Source organism: Narcine bancroftii, chromosome 5, assembly GCF_036971445.1.
Source record: "Narcine bancroftii isolate sNarBan1 chromosome 5, sNarBan1.hap1, whole genome shotgun sequence".
NCBI lineage: Eukaryota > Metazoa > Chordata > Chondrichthyes > Torpediniformes > Narcinidae > Narcine > Narcine bancroftii.
Window position 1 is genome coordinate 72,736,002 of NC_091473.1, and position 25,451 is coordinate 72,761,452.

The 25,451-nt window shown below is 37.4% G+C and overlaps 1 protein-coding gene across 1 annotated transcript in view; it reads left to right on the forward strand.

Moving 5' to 3' along the window:
• Positions 1-25,451, forward strand: part of cdc73 (cell division cycle 73, Paf1/RNA polymerase II complex component, homolog (S. cerevisiae)) — a 328,288-nt gene that overhangs the window by 88,466 nt on the left and 214,371 nt on the right. Inside the window, exon 10 of the mRNA XM_069937837.1 lies at positions 24,322-24,386. Within this exon, the coding sequence (XP_069793938.1) occupies positions 24,322-24,386 (65 nt within the window). The remainder of the gene's footprint in view (positions 1-24,321; positions 24,387-25,451) is intronic.

Genomic DNA, 25,451 nt, shown 5'->3' on the forward strand with positions numbered 1-25,451 from the left:
ATGCTTGGGGATTCAGTTTTGTGGATTAGAAGTGTAAGGTGCTCATCAGAGAACTACAATTTGTATGACAGTATCTCTCTTGAGCAGAGAAGTTGACAGAAAAATTACATTTTTTGAAATATTAACTTGTAACTGCACTATTTGATTTCAGTTTGATGAGATGATGAGTATGGCTCATATTGTGTAAAAGTAGCAAGAAGTTTTTTACTTATAGTTGACATGTCAGCTAGCTCTAATTCGTTGTAATTTGCATTCATAATTGTACTTAATGCATAAAGTGACAAGAAAAGCCTGCCTTTGATGAATCATGGACAAATGTACAAAAGAGTTCAATGAAATCCTCAAAAATGTATTTATGAGAGAATGTGGGCACATAAATTAGTTTAAAAGTAAAAATGTTTTGTTATTTTAAATGTCCTGCAGTGAACAAAGTTACTTTACATTTTTGTAATGTCTTACTTTCATCAATTTTTATTCCTTTGTTGTCCAGTTGTGTGACTGGCTTGATTTGCAAAGTGATCTGCAGTATCATTCCAAATACTCTATTCAGCAAGCTGCATATTTGCAATAGGATAAATAAATACTTAATTGAGAAAGTCTTTTATATACAATAGATATAATACATATGTGTGTGTTTATGTATTTATGTTTATATATACATATACATGCATATCTATATATATGTGTGTGTTTATTATATATATATATATATATATATATATATATATGTATATGCATATGCAAGGATCGACAACGAGATAGACAACAGACTCGCCAAGGCAAATAGCGCCTTTGTAAGACTACACAAAAGAATCTGGAAAAACAATCACCTGAAGAAACAAAGATCAGTGTGTACATACCCACGTTCCTGTTCGGCTCTGAATCAAGGGTCCTCTACCAGCATCACCTACGGCTCCTAGAACGCTTCCATTAGCACTGTCTTTGCTCCATCCTCAACATTCATTGGACCGACTTCATCACCAACATCGAAGTACTCGAGCTGGCAGAATTTGCAAGCATCGAATCCACGCTGCTGAAGACCCAACTGCGCTGGGTCGGTCACGTCTCCAAAATGGAGGACCATCGCCTTCCCAAGATCGTGTTATATGGCGAGCTCTCCACTGGCCACCGAGACAGAGGTGTACCAAAGAAGAGGTACAAGGACTGTTTAAAGAAATCTTTTGGTGCCTGCCACATTGACCACCACCAGTGGACTGAATCTCCTCCAACCGTGCATCTTGGTGCCTCACAGTTTGGCGGGCTGCAACCTTCTTTGAAGAAGACCGCAGAGCCCACCTCACTGACAAAAGACAAAGGAGGAAAAACCCAACACCCAACCCCAACCCACCAATTTTCCCTTGCAACTGCTGCAACCGTGCCTGCCTGTCCTGCATCGGACTTGTCAGTCACCAACGAGCCTGCAGCAGACGTGGTCATACCCCTCCATAAATCTTCGTGCGCGAAGCCAAGCCAAAACAATATATATATGGGTGTCTATATATATATATATATATATATATATATGTATACAGACACACATATAATATGCACACAAATATGTATTATATCTACTGTAGAAAATAGACTTCCTCAATGAATTACTTATTCGTATTATTGCAGTACACACACACACACACACACACAGGATAACTGATCATTTTTTAAAGACAGTCCAGTAGCAACAGTAAGTAATCTTTAAACAACAAACAACAAGGGAAGGCTTTTTAAACATTAAAATGTTTAATTTTCAAGAAAAAAATGCTGGCTGAAACGCCACCGACAATCACTGAGACCTCTTAACTGCTCTCGCCAATCCCCGACACTTTCCCATCGCTGCCGCTGATCCCTTGGGAAGCCTCCTGGGCCAGTGGTGTGTCAGCAGGCTCTTGTGTCCCCGGCCATCAGAGCTCCCGATGCCCGAGTGACGACACTGAATCTTCCCCGAGACCTACTACACATGCACACTGGGGAGTCTGGTATCAGCATCAGATTTGGTGACTTTACTAGCTGTAATATACAGGCCCCCAAACAACAGCCGGGAAGTGGACCGCGAATTGCAGCTGGAAATAGAAATAGCGTGTCAGAAGGAGAGTGTTAAGTTAATTATGGGATATTTTAATATAAAAGGAGATTGTGAATGTCAGGATGGTACAGGATCTCAGGAGAAAGAGTTTATGGAATGCCTAAATGATGGCTTTTTGGAACAACTAGTTGATCAGCCCACCAGAGGATCGGCGGTTTTGGATTGAATGATGTGTAATGAACCTGAAGTGATTAGGGATGATTTTTGAAAATTTTATTTATAATTTTAAAAACATATAACATCAATATTAACATTCATACAGAAAGTATATATTTGAACAAAAAACCGAACCTCCCTCTTCATCCCCACTATCACCCTCCCTCCTCCCCCTTCTACCCACCAAGAAAGAAGAAAAGTGGCCATCACTTATAAGACATTCAACTATATAGCTGTAGAAACCGAGACACCAGACCGGAGCGGATTGAGAGATTAAACTTCAAACTGAGAATTTTTAAGTATGGGCTCCATATTTTGACAAAAAATTGATATTTATCCCTCAAATTATACGTTATCTTTTCTGAAGGAATACAGGACTTAATTTCAGTATGCCATCTTTGCATTCCTAAAACTAAATCAGGTTTCCAAGTGATAGCAAAGCATTTTTTTTAAACAGCCAAAGCTAATCATAAAAATTCAATTTGATACATAGTCAGTCTTAATCCTAAAGCAATTGACAATATCCCCTAATAAAAACAACATTGGATCAAACTGAAGACTCACTTTTAATGCATTCTCCAAAAATAATTTGTACCCAAAAACCCTTAACTTTAGAACAGGTCCAAATCGAATGAAAAATAGTGCCTATCTCTTCACATCTGAAACACAAATCTGAGGAAATTGAATTTCTTTAATTTTTGAGGGGTTAAATATAGTTGATGTAGAAAATATATTGTACTAATCTATATCATACATTTATAACTTTAATCATACAATCCTGACATATATTTCTCCAAACATTTTCATCTATCTTTCTGTTTAAATCAGATTCCCATTTTAATCTTGATTTATGAACATACAATTTAGGCATTTTATTTTGTAATAACTTATACATTTCAGAAATAAACGTATTTATTTCTTCTTTAGTAAGTAATAATTCCAAAGCAGATTATCCAGGTAATTTTGAACTATGGCCTTATTTTTCCAATAAAAAAGTTTTTACCTGATAATAACAAAAAAAAAATTACTATGAACTTGAACATTTTCCTTCATCTGATTAAAAGATACAAACTTTCCTGCCTCAAAATGATCTTCAACTTTTTAAATCCCAAATTGATTCCATATCTTCAAAAACTGATATATTGAAAGTAAAAGGAAAAGGTTTATTTTGATATAAAGGCATTTTTGCTGACATCTTTCCTTTTCCACTTATCTCATAATCAATTTTATTCCACATTTCAATTAAATGTTTCAATATTGGTGGATTTGTACCGATTGACAATTTTGAATTCCATTTATAAATAAATTCTGTCATACATTTCTCATCAATTTTATCTAACTCTATACTATCCCAAATTTAAGTTTAATTTAAATTAAACATTTCATTAATAAATTTCAGTTCTTCAGCTTTATTATAATTCTGAAAATGTGGAAGTTGTAAACCACCTAATTCAAATTTCCAAGTTAATTTCTCCAAAGGTAACCTATTCATTTTACCTTTCCATAAAAATCTCCTTACAATTGAATTTAGATCTTTAAAATTTTTTTGAAGTATTGAATAAGGAATAGATTGAAAATGTATTCATTTTAATACAGTTCACTCTACCTATTAAAGTAAAAGGTAAGCCATTCCATCTATTTAAATTATCTTTAATTTTATTAAATAATGGTATACAATTAATTTATGCAAATTTTCTAAATTTCTATCAATTCTAACACCTAAATATTTAATCAGATTTTGTGTCCACTTAAATTGAGCGACTCATTTAAATCTATCATAATCTCCTTCAACTAATGGCATAACCTCACTTTTATCTCAATTAATTTTATAACCAGATATTGCCGAAAAATCTTGTAATTATTTTACATAAAGAAATTAAAGAATTTTCAGGATCTGTTATATAAATCAAAACATCATCTGAAAATATACTAATCTTATATTCCTCCTTATTAACTATGATTCCTTTAATCTTGCCTTATTGATTGTGCTGACGGTTGAATTGCCAATAATGCAGGAGATAAAGGACATCCTTGTCTATCCGATCTAGTTAATGAAAAAAAAGAAGAAATTTGTCCATTAGTAACTACTCTAGCCAAAGGGTTTCGATATAAAGCTTTAATCCAATTTATAAATATTGGCCCAAATTGAAAGTTCTGTAAAACTTTGAATAAATAATTCCATTCTAATCTATCAAAAGCTTTTTCAGCATCTTACAATAAAACTAATGCTAAATCTGATTTCTGAGAATTATCAACTAAACTAATTAATTTAGCTATATTATCAACAGAATATCTTTGTTCAACAAATTCCGATTGATCTAAATGAACCAACTCAGGTAAATATTCAATCTATTAGCCAAAACTTTAGCAACAATCTTATAATCAACATTTAATAACGATATAGGTCTGTAAGACTCCAGTTTTGATAAATCTTTATCTTTCTTAGATATTACTGTTGTTTTAGCATTTGAAAAAGATTCTGGTAATGGACAAGTTTTGGTCACTTATTTTAATACTTCCATTAATAAGTCTTTAATGAAAGACCTCAACAATGAAGACGCTGTTTACATCCGGCACCGCATGGATGGCAGTCTCTTCAATCTGAGGCGCCTGCTAGCTCACACCAAGACACAAGAGCAACTTGTCCGTGAACTACTCTTTGCAGACGATGCCGCTTTAGTTGCCCATTCAGAGCCAGCTCTTCAGCGCTTGACGTCCTGTTTTGCGGAAACTGCCAAAAATGTTTGGCCTGGAAATCAGCCTGAAGAAAACTGAGGTCCTCCATCAGCCAGCTCCCCACCATGACTACCAGACCCCCCCACATCTCCATCGGGCACACAGAACTCAAAATGGTCAACCAATTTACCTATCTTGGCTGCACCATTTCATCGGATGCAAGGATCGACAACGAGATAGACAACAAACTCGCCAAGGCAAATAGCGACTTTGGAAGACTACACAAAAGAGTCTGGAAAAACAACCAACTGAAAAACCTCACAAAGATTAGCGTATACAGAGCCGTTGTCATACCCACACTCCTGTTCGGCTCCGAATCATGGGTCCTCTACCGGCATCACCTACTGCTCCTAGAACGCTTCCACCAGTGTTGTCTCTGCTCCATCCTCAACATTCATTGGAGCGACTTCATCACCAACATCGAAGTACTCGAGATGGCAGAGGCCGACAGCATCGAATCCACGCTGCTGAAGATCCAACTGCGCTGGGTAGGTCACGTCTCCAGAATGGAGGACCATCGCCTTCCCAAGATCGTGTTATATGGCGAGCTCTCCACTGGCCACCAAAGAAGAGGTACAAGGACTGCCTAAAGAAATCTCTTGGTGCCTGCCACATTGACCACCACCAGTGGGCTGATATCGCCTCAAACCGTGCATCTTGGCGCCTCACAGTTTGGCGGGCAGCAACCTCCTTTGAAGAAGACCGCAGAGCCCACCTCACTGACAAAAGGCAAAGGAGGAAAAACCCAACACCCAACCCCAACCAACCAATTTTCCCCTTCAGCCGCTGCAACCGTGTCTGCCTGTCCCGCATCGGACTTGTCAGCCACAAACGAGCCTGCAGCAGACGTGGACTTTTACCCCCTCCATAAATCTTCGTCCGCGAAGCCAAGCCAAAAAAAAAGAATCAAAATAGAGCATGGCGGTTGCCCTGGATATGGTTTTTTCAAAGAGTGCTAGTTCCAGTCCATTTGGAAAATTCTATGGTCCTAAAATTGTACTGGATTAGTACCCTCAAAGTCCTCAGGCAAACCAACAATTTTTACATTATTTATTTTACTCTGATTTTCCTGCATATCAACTTTTTACAATAAATACTTTCTCTGAATTTCCCATGCCATAAAATAATCTTCTATCTCCATTTGACATTCCTGAAAGTCTTCTTCAAATTTTTGAACTTTAATTTTAATTTTATCAACAGTTTGTCTTCATTACAGTCATATTTTCTTTAATAGCTCCCAAATGAGTAGTAAAATCTGCTTTCAGTTCTGCAAATTTTGCATTCATTTTTTCACTAATTGAAACATTTTTTCCCCAAAAATTTGATCAAAAATCTGTGGATCAAGAGGTTTTGGGGTACATAAATGGGGAACCCATTTTACCTTGAATATATTGATCTCCTCCTCTGATTCCTCTCCTTTTGATTGTGACACAAGACTTTCCTCTTCCACTCCTACCTCCTCCTTCTCTTCTTCTGTAGATGTAGTCAGTGGTTGAAATAGTATACGGGCTCTCTGCTTGGCCTTCGTTTGACCTGCTACTGTAGTTGAAGTCGGGTCTGCAGACTACGACTCGATCACTTCTGTAGTGTGCATGCATGCTGGTTCTACAATCATTTCTGTAGTCTTTTTCCGTGATCCAGTGCCATCTTTTCCAACTCCCTGAGAAAGTGGCACTGGAGGTTGAATCCTTACCTGAGGAGATTTAGCAGATTTTGACTGGAGAGGAACCAGGATTGGAGGCTGAGACGTCAAGGTAGGTCCGGTTTCTTCCATCACTGTAACTTCAATTGTAGCTACTTTTTTTGCAGCCATCTTTTCAGACTTTTAGAAGAGTTTTAAAACTATTGCCTATTTTAAAAGTTTTTTTAAAAGGTCGGGATTTAATTAATTCTGCCAGGAGAGGCATTTTCCACGTTCTCTCCCTACGCCATCATGCCATGCCCCCTGGTGATTAGGGATTTAAAGGTTGTGGAGCCTTTAGGAAGTAATGATCATAACATGATAGAGTTCTGCTTCCAATTTGAAAGGGAAAAAATGATATTAGGTGTGTCAATATTTCAGTGCAACAAAGGGAATTACAGTAGTATGAGAGAGGAAATAGTCCAAGCTGACTGGAAAATTAAGCTAGATGGGTGGACGGCAGAACAGAATTGGTTGATATTTCTACAAGAAATGAAGAAAACAGGAAAGATATATTTCAAGGAAAATGAAAATTATGAATGGTGAAATGACGCCGATTTAACTAAATCAAAAGCAAAAGAGGGTAGCAAAAATTACGGGAAAAGCAGAGGACTGCAAAATTTAAAAAAAACTTTGAGAGACAAAGAAAAGATGAATTATGAAAGGTAATTGCCAGATAACATACAAAGGGATACTAAGAGTTTCTTCAAATATATAACAAGTAAAAGATATAACAAGGGTAGATATAGAGCTGATTGAAAATGAAGCTGGAGAAATTATAATGGGTAACAAAGAGATGGCAGAGGAACTAGATGGACATTTTGTGTCAGTCTTCACTGTGGAGGACATTAGCAATATATCTGATATTCAAAAGTCTCCCAGAATAGAATTATGTACAGTCAGGATTACAAGAGAGATAGTGCTTAGTAAGCTCAATAGTCGAAAAGTAGATTAGTTTCCCAGACCAGATGAGGTGCACCCATGGGTTGTGAAGGTGGTGAGATTATAGAGGCATTGGAATTTATTTTCCATAAATCAATAGACTCAGGCATGGTTCCCAAGGATTGGAAGGTCACAAATGTAGTTCCGCTGTTTAAGAAAGGAGAGACGCAGATAAAAGGAAATTACAGTCTGACTTCGGTAGATGGAAAGATATTGGAATTGATCCGCAAGGACGAAGTTATGAAACAGGTTTTATGAAGGGAAGATTGTGCCTTACCAACCTAATGGATTTTTTTGATGAAATCTTAAGTAGGGTGGACAAGGGAGAGGCTGTGGATGTAGTGTATTTGGATTTTCAAAAGGCCTTTGATAAGGTGCCGAATAAAAGGCTGCTTAATAAAATGAGAGTACATGGAATTACCAGAAAAATAATAATGTATTAGGTGCATATACTTACATGCACCTTTACACACTCACACATATACTTACATACACACACATATACTTACATATACCTTTACACACAAACACATAATTACATAGACCTTTATACACACACATACACCTTTATACACACACAGATATACTTACACATTTACACATACTTACATACACCTTTTTACACCCACACATATACTTACATGCAACTTTACACACACACACATATATACTTACATACACCTTTACACACACACATATATACTTACATGCACCTATATACCCACACACACATAATTACATACACCTTTATATATACACACTTACATACACTTTTATACACACACAAATATACTTACATACACCTTTACACACACACACATACTTAAATAAAACTTATACACACATTCATATACTTATACACCTTTACATGCACACACTTATACTTACACCTTTACAAGCATATACTTACATACTCCTTTACCCACACACACACATATACATACACCTTTACACATACATACACCTTTACACCCACGCATACTTACATACTCCTTTGCACACACACATACTTACATACACCTTTACACTCACACACATACATACACCTTTATACACGCACACACATATACTTACATGCACCTTTACACACTCACACATATACTTACATACACCTTTACACACACATACTTATATACACACACATATAGTTACATGCACCTTTACACACACGCTCACATACTTACACCTTTATACACACATATACTTACACACACATATACTTATATACTTTTACACACACACACATAATTACATACACCTTTACACACACAGATATACTTACACATTTTCACATACTTGTATACACCGTTATACACCCACACCTATACTTACATGCACGTTTACATGCACACACATATACTTACATATACCTTTACACACATATACTTACATACACCTTTACACACATACATATATAATTACATGCACCTTTACACACACACATACTTATATACACCTTTACATACACAAATATAATTACATACACCTTTACACACACACACATACATACACCTTTACACACACACATACATACACCTTTACACACAAACATACATACACGTTACACACAAACACATACTTACATACACCTTTACATGCATATTCTTACATACACTTTTACACACACATACTTACATACACCTTTACACCCATGCATACTTACATACACCTTTGCACACACACATATACTTACACCTTTACACACACACATACTTACATACACACACATATACTTACATGCATCTTTATACACACACACATATACTTACATACACCGTTACACACACACATACATACACCTTTACACACACACAAACATACACCTTTACACACAAACACATACATACACGTTTACACACAAACACATACTTACATACACCTTTGAACACACACTCATATACTTACATACACCTTTACATGCATATTCTTACATACACCTTTACACACACACACCTTTACACACACATACATACACCTTTACACACAAGCACATACTTACACCTTTACACACAAACATATACTTACATACACCTTTGTACACACACTCATATACTTACATACACCTTTACACACACACACCTTTACACACATATACTTACATACACCTTTACACCCATGCATACTTACATACACCTTTGCACACACACACATACTTACGTACACACACATATACTTACATGCATCTTTATACACACACACATATACTTACATACACCTTTACACACACACATATATACAACTTTACATACACACACTTACATACACCTTTACACCCACGCATACTTACATGCACCTTTGCACATACACATACTTACACCTTTATAAACACGCACATACATATACTTACATAGACCTTTACACACACACATACTTACATACACATGCATATACTTATGTGCACCTTTACACACATGCTCACATACTTACACCTTTATACACACATACTTACATGCACCTTTATACACACATACTTACATGCACCTTTACACACACACATAATTACATACACCTTTGCATACACACACATACTTATATACACCTTTACGCCCACGCATACTTATAAACACCTTTACGCTCACGCATACTTACATACACCTTTGCACACATACATACTTATATACACACACATATAATTAAATGCACCTTTACACAGGCACACATATACTTACATACACTCTTACACACACGCTCACACACACCTTTATACATACATACTTAAACACACAGATACTTACATACACCTTTACACCCACGCATACTTACATACACCTTTACACCCACGCATACTTACATACACCTTTGCACCCACGCTTAGTTACATACACCTTTATATATGCACACACATAAATATATACTTACTTACACCTTCATATAGAGACCCCCCCCCAATTTAATGCGCCCTAATTTAATGCAAATTGGGAAATTACGTGATGAGTCTTTCAACCCTGATATATATGAGAGATACACCGCTTAACTTCCACGTTCCATTCTTTGGGATAGGATGTTAACTGAGCCTATTTTAAAAGATGCAGTACTAGAGATGGCCACCCTGTGGCACAGCAGATATTTAGAAGTGGTGTGTCTCAATGATTTGGTAAGTACAGTAATGTTTATCTTGGTAGAAATTTCAGTTCATGGATGAAGTTGAGGGGGGGGGGGAGGGTGGTGGAAGGAGAGTTCTGCCGAATCCTGGGGGTGAGGAGAAGAGGAGGAGTGTTCTGCTGAACCCGGGGGTGGAGGTACGGGCCTTCTGCTGAAACCAGGAGGGGAGGGGAGGCGAGTGATGCTAAACCCTTGGCGGAGGGGAGGTGAGTGATGCTAAACCCTTGGGGGTGGGGAGTGGGTGAGTGCTACTGCAAACGGGTGGTGGGGGTTTGCGGATGAGTGCTGCTGTGAATGTGGGGGGAGGTGGGTGAGTGATGCCACGATCCAAAATGGTCAGGACCATTTTAGTAGCCCAATGGTAGCCCAAATGGTAGGATCAACTTTTTTTTTCCGGAGAACTGGTCATTTTTTAAAAACAGCCCAGTTGTAACATCAGTGTTTAAACAACAAGGGAAGGCTTTTTAAGCATTAAATAATGTTTAATTTGCTCCAAAAAACCTGAACAAAATCAGATAAATCCAACACCAAAAACTCAAAATTCTACACAGATTTTACCAAAATTTCAAAATTTTTTCAAGCTGTGATGTTAGTTCGGCTCTGAAAAATGTTTAGATAACTGTGGATTTCTGATTGTTTCAGATATCCTCATTTATCCAGAATTTTTTGGAGTCAAATGACGTAAATTTGACTTCAAATTTTTCGGAGAAATTAGGATTTCTGATTTTTCTGAAATCCTGAATTATCTAAACAATATTTCACAGCCGAACAGATGTCACTTCTGCGTCTAAATTTTTTTTTCTGGGTAACTGACTATTTTGGATAATCTGATTTTCTATAATCGGATTTGGACTGTTGACTTTTCCGATTTATCTTTAAACAACTTAACCAAACTTCTCAGTTATCTGAAATTTTGAAAGTTGGAAAAAAACAATCTTTTCTTAAATTTATGCATTTATCTTATTTTTTAAGTAGAGATCATGTTTTTGTTTTGGTAAGAAAGAAACATTATTTCATGCTTGAAAAACCTGTTGTTTTTTTTTCTTGTTTAACATATTCTGCTGATGCTACTGGGCTGCATAAAGCAAATTCTCAGTGATCAAAAAAAATCCAGTTAACTGAAAAACATTATATATATATATATATAGAGAGAGAGATATGCATATATCTATCTCCTGTATAAACACTCACCAAATTTCAGATTAAAGATGTTCTCTTGAGTTCATTTTAATTATTAACAGCAGCAGCTATAATGTGTTTTATATCAGTAACTTCTTGAAAGGAAAAGAAATCAATTTTCATTTAAGGTGTACATCCAAAAGTTTTTTCAGTTTCAATAATATCCGTATTTCATTAATTCTGACAGGGTAGCAATGTCATTGAAAGGGCATGGGATTGTAATGTTTCCTAACAGAAAAGTTGTTGATTGTAGCAGATATTGATTTTCATTGCATGAATGTTTCAGCTCATTTCAATCAATTTTTTCCCTCCTCATGGTTAATGCTTCGTTTTGATCATTAGTTCAATGTACATGTCCACCAATATTCTCACTTCCTGCAGCTGAACAGATAATTTGAAAGAAACAACAATAGTATACTTAATTCAATTAAAAAGACCATAAATACAAAGAGATAATAAATACTCAGTTCTCCTAATGCATAAAAAAACCTGATTTTGCACAAGTGCAAACAATCCCTTTGTGGTGTTGGAGCAGTTTTCATGCTTCTATACCTTCTGGCTGAAGATAGAAGAGCTTGTGACCAGGATGATGGTTTCCTTTGTGATGTTATCTGCCTTCTTGAGGCAGTGCATTACATGGATATTTTCAATGGATGGGAGGTAAGAGCCTGTGGTGTATCTGGCTATGTTTTCTACCTGCTTGAATCTTCTACTTTTCTGCACATTTGAATTCCTCAACCAAGTTGTGATGCAGCTATTTGGTATATTTTCCACCAAACAACTCTAGATAATACCAAGTTTCCTTAGAAAGTAGAAGCATTGATGTGAGACATTCTGCTGTACGAAGCCAATAAGAAGACAGACATAGCTGAATCCAATCATTGATGTGCTGCCTTCATGGTTTGCCTTGATGTGCTGGCTCCAGGAGCAGATTCTGAAATACGAACTCCCAGGAACTTGAAGATTCTAACCCTCTTGGCCTCCATCCCATCAGTCTGGGCTCCCTTGGTCTCCCCTTACTAAAATTAACAAACTCCTTGATTTTTGATGACTGAGAGCAAGATTGTTGTTTGGCACCTTCCAATCAGATTCTCTATTCTGACTTAAGAGTTTCTAGTTATTCAGTCAACAACTGTGGTGGCGTCAGCAAACTTGTCAATTGAATTAGAGTCAGGAATGTACAGGGAGTAGAGAAGGGAAATAAGTATACAGCCTTGGATCCTGTTTTATAGGATTACGTTTGTTCCTTTCAATTACATTGGATAGCTTCTGCACATAGTTAAGCTAATTTTGGATTTCTGTCTCTGTGTACTAAAATGTGGAAAATTCAAAATGAGCTCTTCCACTGGATTCATTACTGAGCTCTGACATACAATTTTAATTATGTACTTTGTATTTTTTAAATGTTTTCTGTGATTTAATTATTTAAACACTTGAACAAGTTTTGATATGTCTCTGATGAGAAGAAGCATTTCAAAATTGTGCTATAGGCCTTTGGTGGGATTGTGCAATCAAAGGTCAAGCATTCTGGGTTGGACTCTTGTGCTTTCTTCATCTACAAGCTTGCACTGTCTTTCAGGATGCCTAATGAGAAGAATGTCGGGTCGGCTGGCTTTCGTATATGGAACACTTGAGCAGAATGCCAAATCCAGAATGGACCATTTTATTAGATCTAAATACTTTTATTTAGACAGAAAGACACTGGTCTTGGTAGATGATTATCTTCAACAATTAGGACATCTGCCAAAAATTATTTCAGTTGTGGTAAAAGTAATTTTTTTAAACAAGTAGATTTTAAAGGGATGTATGATCAAATTACAATTGTTTAATGAGCCTAAAGAAATCTCTTGGTGCCTGCCACATTGACCACCGCCAGTGGGCTGATAACGCCTCAAACCGTGCATCTTGGCGCCTCACAGTTTGGCGGGCAGCAACCTCCTTTGAAGAAGACCGCAGAGCCCACCTCACTGACAAAAGGCAAAGGAGGAAAAACCCAACACCCAACCCCAACCAACCAATTTTCCCCTGCAACCGCTGTAACCGTGTCTGCCTGTCCCGCATCGGACTTGTCAGCCACAAACGAGCCTGCAGCTGACGTGGACTTTTTTACCCCCTCCATAAATCTTCGTCTGCGAAGCCAAGCCAAAGAAAAAGAATGAGCATTAGCAAAATGGCCTGTTTCCTGTGTCATTATTTTTTATCTCAAATGGAAAAAAGATTGGACTGGATTTTATTGTCAGCAAATTTGTGCCACCCTCTGGAGCAATTTCCCTCCCCATAAAGGTTTGTGGTTAATGCATAAGCACAGTAAATTTACATGCAGGTGTTCTGGGATGATGTGCTTTGCGTGGATTTTATTTATAACAAACTGCATTCATTTATCTTGAGAGTGAGAATAGATTGCAAAATGACAGAATAGCAGTGAAAACTGAATGTGGAATCATCTCTCGTCTGAAAATTTCAGAGTAGGAGTGGAGTTTTAATACAACAATTTAAGTTAAATTTATTTGCATACGTGCAGAGGAGAAATGTAAAAGTAATGGGCCTAAATTTGTTTTGCACAACTTGATTAATATTCCAGATACACCTTATTTGAATTTGTGAAGCTTTTCTCTATTAGTAGATTTTGTAGTTTTGTTATTAGAATACTGTATTAAATGCATAATTATATTTCCAGATCAATATTGTTTGCAAGATATTACAACATGGAGCTGTGTGCACCACTGAAACATTTTTACAGGGTTTAAGATGCTGCTTTTATTGCTTATAGTTGGCTTTCAGAGTTCATCAAAATTTGTCAATAGCCCGCTGAGTAAATGATCAGTTTGAATCTGCATATAAAGAGTGAACAAAGAATTTGGTTGGCACTTGTTTCATAGACTTGAAGCCTCTTAAATCAGATGACATGATAAGGTAGTTTTAAAAGGATACTATAACTTGTAATGATCAGTTTTTTTTTAAAAGATGGGACAGCTTTAAATTTGGCTTTGAATTTTGCTACAGTAGTACAATTGTATGGCTATGACCAATGTTTGTTATGTATTTGTTCAATATTAATAAGTAGTCTAGCTTGTAAAAGATTAGTAATCAAATGATTGAGTCCAACAGCAATTGTGTGTTAAGGCACTTCATTTCCATATATTCTTGTAATGTTTACATTATTTTCCAGTGTCCTGTTCAAATGATTTATTTTCATAATATTTTTTAGAAAAATATTTAACTTAAGATTGGCCTTGTATAATTATAGATAGAGTTGATGCTTTTTTTAATTACTTTGAATTTAACACATAAAAACTTTGAAACATGTTTCCTAACTTTAATGGCATTGCCTCAATAATAGAATGTTTTTTTGAAGACTATTTGCATTAGCTGTAGGCCAACGGTGCAGCACTTAAAGCTAGAAAATGGCAATTTTCTTCAACTTGGTTATCTTCCATTGATGTTATGTATTGCGAGATTAAACACACTCTATAATTAACTAAAAAGCACAGTTGTAATACTAACTAAGTGAGAGCTGTGGCAGCTATTATTCCAGCTGAATTATCTTAAACCAAAGGCTAAAAAGGGTAGATCAAGATTTAAAGGATGAGTGAATAGCATTGCTATTGGAAATTGATGTTTTGTTTTAACATGGTATTATTTTATTTGCCTTTGTTTTCCATGTGGGAACACAAAAGTCTGAATCAATGATGCAATGATTTGAAAAGAAAAAAAATAAAATGCTGCAAATCAAAAGAAGTGCTATGAATGGCATGCAGGTCAGGCACTACCAGTAGAGATAGAAACTGAGGTAATATTTCACATCATTGACTTTCACCAAACTGAGAAGTGAGAAAAACACCACGTATTTTAAGTAAAAACACAATACTGGACAAACTTAGCAGGTCAAATAGAGATAAAAATACATAACTGACATTTTGGGCTTGAGCCCTTCATCAAGATATGGAAAAATGTAAGCAGGCGTCTGAATAAGAAGGTTATGGGAGGAGCATGATAGCAAAGGCAGAAGGTAATAGGCAGAGAAGTGAGGAGAGCACAGCATTAAGAAAGGGGAGGAGGGATGGCTAGGTGAATAGAGAGGGAAGAGGGTTCACAGCTGAGGGAAAAAAGGGAGGAAGGGAGAGCAGATTAACAGAAACCGTTAAAGTCAGTGTTAATGCCATGTGGCTGGAGAGTGCCCAGATGGAAAATCAGGTGTTGTACCTCCAATTTACAGGTAGTCTTGGTGGGATGATACATGAGGCCACGGATAGACATTTGAGAGGGATGCAGAACTGAAATGGTTGGCAACTGGGAGGTCCCTGTCACTGGTGCCGGCAGAGTGAAGGTGTGCAGCGAAGTGGTCTCCCACTCTGTGCCCAGTCTCTCCAATGTAGAAAAGGTCAGAAAGGGAGCACCTGATGCAGTAAATCAATCCTGCAGATACACAAGTGAAGTGTTGCTTCACGAAAGGCCTAGTTTGGGACCTGGACTGTGGTGAGGGAGGAGGTGTGGGTGCAAGTGTAGCACCTCCTGTGACCATAGGAGAAGGTGCCAGGGAGCCAATTGGTAGGGATGGATGAGTGGACAAGGGGGTTATGGAGGGAGCGGTCCATAGCGGAAGCCAGCAAAGGGAGGAGAGGGGAAGATGTGTTTGGTAGTGGTATCCTGTGTAAATGCCAGAAATTCCAGAGGATAATGTCTTGGATGTGGAGGCTGGTGGAGTGGTAGGTAAGGGCAAGGGGAATCCTGAGTTTGTTAGGTCTGGGGGCCTGAGGGGCCCAGGGCGGATGAGTGGGAAATGGAGGAGATGTGGTGAAGGCCAAGTTGATGGTAGTGGAGGAGAAGCCATGGTTGTGGAAGGCAAAATTTCAGAAGATCTGGACTGGAAGATGCAGCAGAGATGGAGAAATTGTGAGAAGGGAAGAGATTCTTTGCAAGGTACAGGGCATTGTTGAGGTACTACTAACACTTGTTTTAAGTTTTAAATATGGGGAATGGTGGAGAGAATAGAAGAAATCTCTATGATAAGGCAGAGATCAAAAATGTCTCAGTGATACGGTTATATTTGATTTCATGCAAGAAGAAAATTAATGCTTGTAAATCTTGGATGATCTCTCTTGGAGAAGTGGAAAATAAGAGGAAAAATGTATGCTGGAACTGAAAAGTGCAAGAAACAGTTAACAGATGGCGTATCTTTTCAAGGAGTGAAAGACAAAATCAGTTTTAGAGGTGGGTAATCTAAAATGAGAACTGCAAATGGGAAAAACTAATTATCAGAATTCAGTGAATTTATCATTAATGGAAGGATTTCAGTTTGATGTGATGGAAGATGATAAGATAGTGCTCTTCAATCTTATACGTAAGAGTCAAAGGACAGAGGTCAGACGTGGAGTGGGTTGGAGAATTAGTGACACAGATTAAAAGATCAGGATTATCCTTGTAGATTGAATGACAGTGTGTTATGTAATGCAGTCCCCTAATCAGAATTTGATGTCTCCAGTGTAAAGGAGACTACAGTGTGATCAGCAAATGGAAACATGACTGGAAGAATCCAAGCAATTCTGAATGAAATAGTAAAGTAGTGTTTAGGTCCCAGGATGGTGCGAAGGGTTGAAGCAAAAAGACAGCTGCTGGATCTCCTGTAGTTGCATGGCAAAGGCTGGGAGGAAGTGAGAAGCTCAATCAGATGGAAGATTGATTCAGGGAGTCGTGAAAGAAACAGATTCTTGGAATATTCAAAGTGGAAGATCGGGCAAGATGTGCCAAGTGATGAGATTAAGTCGAACATGGGAGAAATTATAGGTAGAATTCATTAACCTGGCGGGACAGAAAATGAAAACAAGGGAAGTCTATCTTGCTATGTCTAGGAGGAGTTGAAATGAGGGAAATGGAAATATGGTCAAGACCCCTGCAGCTATAGTATGGTGAAGAAAAAGATATCTAAAGAAAATGTAACTCGTACTAAAAGCACTGGCGTAGAAAGTGTTGCATATTAGAGCTAAGGTAACTTGAAAAATTGAATGGTGTCATTAAAGGTAGGAGGTGTAATCAGGATAATTGTAGGAGCCTGTGGACTTGGAAAATAGATCTGGTGGAATATAACTTGCATCAATTTACCTTTAAGAAAACAGCTCTTATGATTCCATGCATAGTATGATTTCTGTTGGTTACTTGTTTTTGTTAAATTAACTTGTAGGTGCATACATATAGTTTACATGCACACTTATTTATGTGGCTGATTTCATGAGTTTGTTCAAATAATTATGTCAAAAAGGATAAATAATGAAAACATTTTCACTTGAGGCAAGAAGTCAGTTGTCATTTTTTAAAATTTACATATAATTTGTTGACCTACGTACCTTCTTTCTCCTACTGACATTAGCTACTAAATTCAAATCATTCAATTAGTTGCAGCTCGACTAAATATACTTTGCATTTAAATATTATTGGAGATTCAGTGTCTGAGAATTGGCTGACTGTGGTGAAGGATCATGGCGTTCTAAGTGACTCAGTGACCTTTGGAATTTTAACTGAAACCAGGATTCTGCAGTGATAATGGGGTATACTGAACCAATTAATATCATAGCTTCATTTGTCAAATGTAAAGTTAGATTAAAACATAACACTTCTGCTTTGTCAAACAATGGTTTAGACCAGCGGTTTTCAAACTGCCCCCTAAACTTACATTCCATCTTAAGCATTCCTTATGCTATAAGTTCTCTGTATAAATTTTAAGATAGTCAAATGGATTGAACATTGGCTGAAAGGGAGAGGCCAGAGAGTGGTAGTGGATAATTGTCTGTCAGGTTGGAGGCCGGTGACCAGTGGTGTCCCTCAAGGATCTGTATTGGGCCCATTGTTGTTCGTTATATACATTAATGATCTAGATGATGGGGTGGTGAATTGGATTAGTAAATATGCAGACGATACTAAGATAGGTGGAATAGTGGATAATGAAGAAGGTTTTCAAGGATTGCAGAGGGATTTGGGCTGCTTAGAAAAGTGGGCTGAAAAATGGCAGATGGAATTTAATGCTGATAAGTGTGAGGTGCTTCATTTTGGTAAGAAGAATCAGAATAGGACATATGTGGTAAATGGGAGAGCATTGAGGAATACAGAAAAGCAGAAAGATTTAGGAGTAACGGTACATCGTTCCCTGAAGGTAGAAACTCACGTGAATAGGGTGGTGAAGAAGGCTTTTAGTATGCTGGCCTTTATCAATCATTGCATGGAATATAGGAGTTGGGAGGTGATGTTGAGATTGTATAAGACGTTGGTGCGGCCTAATTTGGAGTTCTGTGTGCAGTTCTGGTCGCCTAATTATAGGAAGGATATAAACAGAGTGGAGAGAGTGCAGAGAAGGTTTACCAGAATGTTACCTGGGTTTAAGCATCTGGAGTATGGGGAGAGATTGGACAGATTGGGTCTTTATTCTTTGGAGCGTAGAAGGTTGAGAGGGGATTTGATAGAAGTATTTAAGATTATGAAAGGGATAGACAGAATGGATGTGGATAGACTATTTCCGTTAAGAGGAGGAAAGATTAAAACAAGAGGACATGAGTTAAGAATTAAGGGGCAGAGGTTTAGAGGTAACATGAGGGGGAACTTCTTTACTCAGAGAGTGGTAGCTGTGTGGAATCATCTTCCGGGAGAAATAGTGGCGGCGGAGTCAATTGTATTATTTAAGAAAAGGTTGGACAGGTATATGGATGAGAAGAAGATGGAGGGTTATGGGCATTGTGCAGGGAGGTGGGACTAGAAAGGGGTGTTTGGTTCGGTGCGGACTAGAAGGGCCTAATGGCCTGTTTCCATGCTGTAATTGTTATGTTATGTTATATGTTATGTTATGTAATTGGTAAGGGATTGCTTAAGGTGGGATGTGAGTGGGAAGGGAAGGTTGAGAATCACTGCTCTAGACCCAATTGTTATACATAGTCTGTGCCTTATAGAGCCTCAACTTCACATCCCTGCTCTTATATTCTATTCCTCATGAAATGAATGCCAGCATCACATTTGCCTTCTTCACCATCGTCTCAACTTGCAAGTTTACATCAGGCTATCCTGCGAATCCACGCTGCTGAAGATCCAACTGCGCTGGGTAGGTCACGTCTCCAGAATGGAGGACCATCCCCTTCCCAAGATCGTGTTATATGGCGAACTCTCCACTGGCCACCGTGACAGAGGTGCACCAAAGAAGAGGTACAAGGACTGCCTAAAGAAATCTCTTGGTGCCTGCCACATTGACCACCGCCAGTGGGCTGATCTCGCCTCAAACCCTGCATTTTGGCGCCTCACAGTTCGGCGGGCAGCAACCTCCTTTGAAGAAGACCGCAGAGCCCACCTCACTGACAAAAGACAAAGGAGGAAAAACCCAACACCCAACCCCAACCAACAAATTTTCCCCTGCAACCGCTGCAACCGTGTCTGCCTGTCCCACATCAGACTTGTCAGCCACAAACGAGCCTGCAGCTGACGTGGACATTACCCCTCCATAAATCTTTGTCCGCGAAGCCAAGCCAAAGAAGATCCTGCACAAGGACTCCACCTGGGTATTTTCAATTTTTTCTCATTTAAAAAAAAAGTCTGCTCATTTATTTTTTTCTACCAAAGTGCATATCCGTATGCTTTCTGGCATTATATTTCATTTGCCACTTCTCTGCCTATTCTCCTAATCTGTCCACATCCGTGTTTCCTCTACACTATCTGCTCCTCCACTTACCTTTGTATTATCTGCAAACTTGGCCATAAAGCCATTCATTCCATAATCCAAATCATTAATATACAATATAAAAAGAAGTGGCCCCAATACCGACCTCTGTGGAACATTACTAGCAATTGGCAGTCAATCTGAATATGATCCTTGTATTACGCTGATATGTTTCCTGTTATACTATGGGCTCTTGTTAAGTAGCTGCATGTGTGCACCTTGCATATGCCTTTTGAAAATCAAAATACACAACATCTCCCTTATCCAGCCTGCTTGTTAGTTCCTCAAATAATTCCAATAGGATTTTTATATCCTCTTTGATATCAATTGCGCGCCTACCTTCATAATTAATCTTTTCCCTCCTTATGAATTTTTGTCACATTCTGTCAGTTTTTAAAACTTACCAATCATCCATCTTCCAACTAATTTTTGCTTCCTTGTGTGCCCTCTTGTTTTTGCATTGGCTTTGACTTCCTTTGTCAGCCACAGTTGTGACAATTTTCCATTCAAATATTTTCTCTTTTTTGGTATAAATTTATCCTGCACCATCCCCATTTGCTGCAGAAATGGCATCCATTGCTGATCTGCCAAGTTCCCTACTAGTGCTTCCTTGAAATGTACTTTGGCCAGCTCCTCTCTCATGCCACTGTAATTCCCTTTTCTGTATTTTGAGTTGTCTCTGAATATTTGCAAATGTTAATGTGCAAGTTCAACAAAAAAGCTAATTAGGCGCCACTTTACTGAAAATCTGTGCTCTCTTTGTTGGTGTGAACGTGAACTTCCTGTGACCAACCATTTTAACTCCCTTGAACAGCCTTAAACCTAATGGCATCGATTCATTGATTAAAAAAAACACTCCCATCTGATTCCACCTGCTTCCATTTCTACTATCCCTGCACTTTTCCCGCCTCTCTGCCTCTAACCTTTCTTCCCCACCCTCTTCCTAATGGTTTCTCCCTCTACATGTATTCTCACCTTCTGTCCTAACCCTAACCCATGTGGCCTCTCCTCCAGTTTTTTTCCCCTTTTATGTGATTTTATCTCTTTATCTTGATAAGGGGGTTTGACTCAAAACAGTTACTAACAGTTTTGATCATTGGATGCTGCTTGACCTGCTGAGTTCCCCAGCAATTCCGTGTTCAAGTTTCCAGCATATTTAGCTTTTGTTTCTCTCTGCATTAAAGCTGTTTGGTTCTGCAATTAAATGAGATCATGACATTCTTCTAAGCAAAATGAACTGAAATCCACTTCTCTTTGTTTATCCAAGAATATCATGGGAATATAAGAACAGCAATTTATAATTATGTTCCTTTATATGTATTACTGTTCATTATTGAAAATGGACTCAATGGCATAAATGTGTCTTTGTCCTTGTCCCATCATGACATTTTGTTCACTAAAGACCAGTCTCAGATACAAGATAAACAATTAATATGGCATCAATTGTTAGCAGGAAAGAGTTTTGGCACTTTTTGTTGCATGTAGAATGTTTTCTAATTTCACTCCTGAAAGGCCTGACTCCAATTCATAGAGGATCCTACCAAGTTCTAGACATTTCTGCTTGTAGAACGTAGAACTAATGTATAACTTTGTTTCCTTCATATTCTGAGATCTCTAACCAGTTCACAATACAGCAGTATATACTTTGCTATTTGTCAACTGTATATGGAATTTGATCCTCTGAATCCAGAGTTTTCTAATTCATTAAACTTGACAAGAAAAATAATTAAATGAGTTTCTGACTCTCATTGATTCAAAATGGGCAAGTCCATTTACAGTGATTAAAGGGTTTTTATTGGGCTATTGTTGGGTTCTTTTTCTGTAATCATCACTTGTGTGTCCAGCTAGCTCTGTCTAACTTGAAGTTACCGGTAATTTCAGACTATTGGCTTTATGTACACAAAAAATACAAAGTGATGAAATTCTGCATGAGCGGTGGTGGTAAGGCAGAGAACCAAGAAGTGACAAACAATAATTTCCACTTTGATCACACCTTAGTTCGAATTATTTTCCATTTTAAGTAAATAAAATAAAATAAATTTGCTGTTGCTATCTCCAATGCACAAAGGCACTGGAAACTAGTCTTGAAACCTTCAGTTAGCCATGTTAATGTACAGTGTTTAAGGTTAACTTCAAAGTGTTTAATAACTGTGTGATTATTATTTAGAATGATTTTTTAATGTTGTTGCAGTATCTAGTAGAAATGGTCCCTTACCTTAAAAAAAGAATGTAGAGGAATTGGAGGTAGTCTGAAGGAGAATCACCAGAAAACTTCTATGTGGAGATGGTTTGTGTCTGTATTCTCTGGAGATTAAAAAAGTGATGGGTGACCTTAATCAAACAAACAAGATTCCAAGGGAGGTGATAGGCTAGATGTTAAGATGTTTTTCATAGGGGAGAATCTTAATGAGGGACATGCTGGTAGAGATAAAATAAGGAGGTAGAAACTTTAAACTGAGGTACATAGTCATTTCTTGGAAAATGGTGAATCTCTGGAATTCTGTGTTTCTGAGGATGGTGGAAGCCAGATTAGATATATGATGAAATGAATATTTGCAAGATGGAAAAATTGAGCAAACTGGCACACTGGAAGAGTTGAAGGCAACATAGATCAGTCATGATATTAAATAGAGGAGTGTGGCGATGCACATCTCTGTAAGCAAACCAGCAGCTGCAGAAGATAGCACCATCCAGGCTTGCTCATTGCCTCGAGGCTTAGGCCACAGCTCACACCCCGGACAACGGGATGACGTCACTGCTGCGCGGGGGCGGAACTCCCGTGGGCCTTAAAATGGTGTGCGTGAAATTCAAATAAACAGTTCTACTGGAAATCCCATCGAGTTCAGTGGTGTGCTTTCTGTGTTGTAGCAGCTGCTACAGGAGCAAGTTTGAGGAGCTTGCAATTTAATAGGGGATTGCTAAAATCCTTGTGTGCAAGTTTGAGAGACAAAGAGACAAAGCTTTCAAAATGATGTCCATTAAATTTTCTTGCTTTTAACCTCTGACTATTCATAGTTGAAAGTGGATTGCATTTAGGATGTTTTAGTGAGTGTGCTGTGTTACTTCTGTTATCTGTGCAAACCAGTTTTGTGTGTATTAAACTTAACAACTGTTTTAAAAAATATTTTGGGAACATGTTTTATTACTTTTTCATATCAGATTTTTGTCCTTGTTCTAATTAGAGAAATAATAGCATAAATAATGACAACACTTCAATCAACAAACTTGAGCTGCAACTTAATAAAATAGAATGTTGTTAAATTGTATAAACTAGAGTTGATTCCCACTGGGTGATGTTTTCTGATGTCATATCAGATGACAGATAGTGATATAATTGCCTTCATCATTCTGGTAAGTCGGGATATCTCAGGAAGGATTCATGATCTTCATTATTATCCACATTGGATCAATAAACACATTCTTTTAATGTGATTTAGAATGATTACGGGGCAGTCACAGTTTCTGAGTAATATTTAATAAGTAGGCATCTTGATGCTTGATTTTCATTATTGCAACATGCCTCGCACAGTGCCCATGTTTTCCCTTCCTTGAAATGCTGAACTGCTTCTAATCTTGACCCTATTACTATAGTGTAGTAATAAGATAGGTTTTCATATGAAAACTACAAGTTCTTTGTTACTTTATCTGTATATGTTGATCAATTTGTCACTGTAAAAAAAAAAATTATGATCCAAGATTGTCATGTTGTGTTTGTAGCATAAATGAGCTTAAATTGTTCATTTGTTTTTGTAGAAACGGAAGGTTTCAAGATTGATACAATGGGCACCTACCATGGTATGACACTGAAATCTGTGACGGTAAGTAGTGTTTCACATTCTTACTCAAATTGATCAAACACACACACAAGATTTGTTGTACTTGGATTGAATAGATTGGAAGAAAATAATTTTAAATGTTTTTATTTTAAATGTGAAATACCAGAGGCAATTTAAAAAGACAGTTTTTTCCACACTATTATTTTTATTCTAGCTCAGCAAATAAGATCCATAAGTTTAATCGCATGTTTTCCTCAAAGGCTTAAATTTTAATTAAAACTGATTGAAGTACTATGCATCTTGTGGGAAATACTGCTCTGAGTCTTGATGGAGCTGCTTTGAAATAATTTTATTTTACAGACTTAATTAGTTAACTTATCTTAGCCATATCGTTTACTGTTAATATTGTGTGCTGTTTGAATGCAGGGAAAACTGAATTAGGGTTAACTTGATGGTAGATAGAGAGATGAGGTGCCCTTTCATCTGGGACCTCTGATTACATCAACTAGAAATCGTGGTCAATGTTCAGGAACATTGGTACAGTTGTGAAACATACTGGACAAATATCACCACAATATTGTATTTTATCACTCATTGTGCCACTGTGACCAACAGTTCCATTAAGAAACTGCATATGCGGACATGAAAATAGCAAGAAAAGTTTGTTGCACAATTGATAATTTAAAAAAACCTGAATGATGATGATTAAACTTTTAAGTTGACAGTTACGAGCACAGAGGACCAAAAAACCCAGCAGCAATAGATATTCACCAAGACAAATGGTTACTTAAATAAAAGTTGCTTTTAATTATCTTTAAACATGAAAATAGAATCACACTTTAACTTAACTCTATTGACTTTCTTCACCTAAGTTAACCCCCTTCTAATATTAAGCGCATGTGTATGTAATGTGTGTGTAAGTTCAGAAATGTTCTTTGGTTCACAGTCCAATCTCACTTCTCATTCCTCCAAGTTCACTGGTTGCAGGCAATTCTTATACTGTGCACAGAATTTAACATTTATAATGTTAACCAAGCTTTGGTGCTTGAAAGGTAAATGGTTACCGCTCAGGAAGGTTCTTGTTGGTTTTCAGAGAGAGATTTGTTT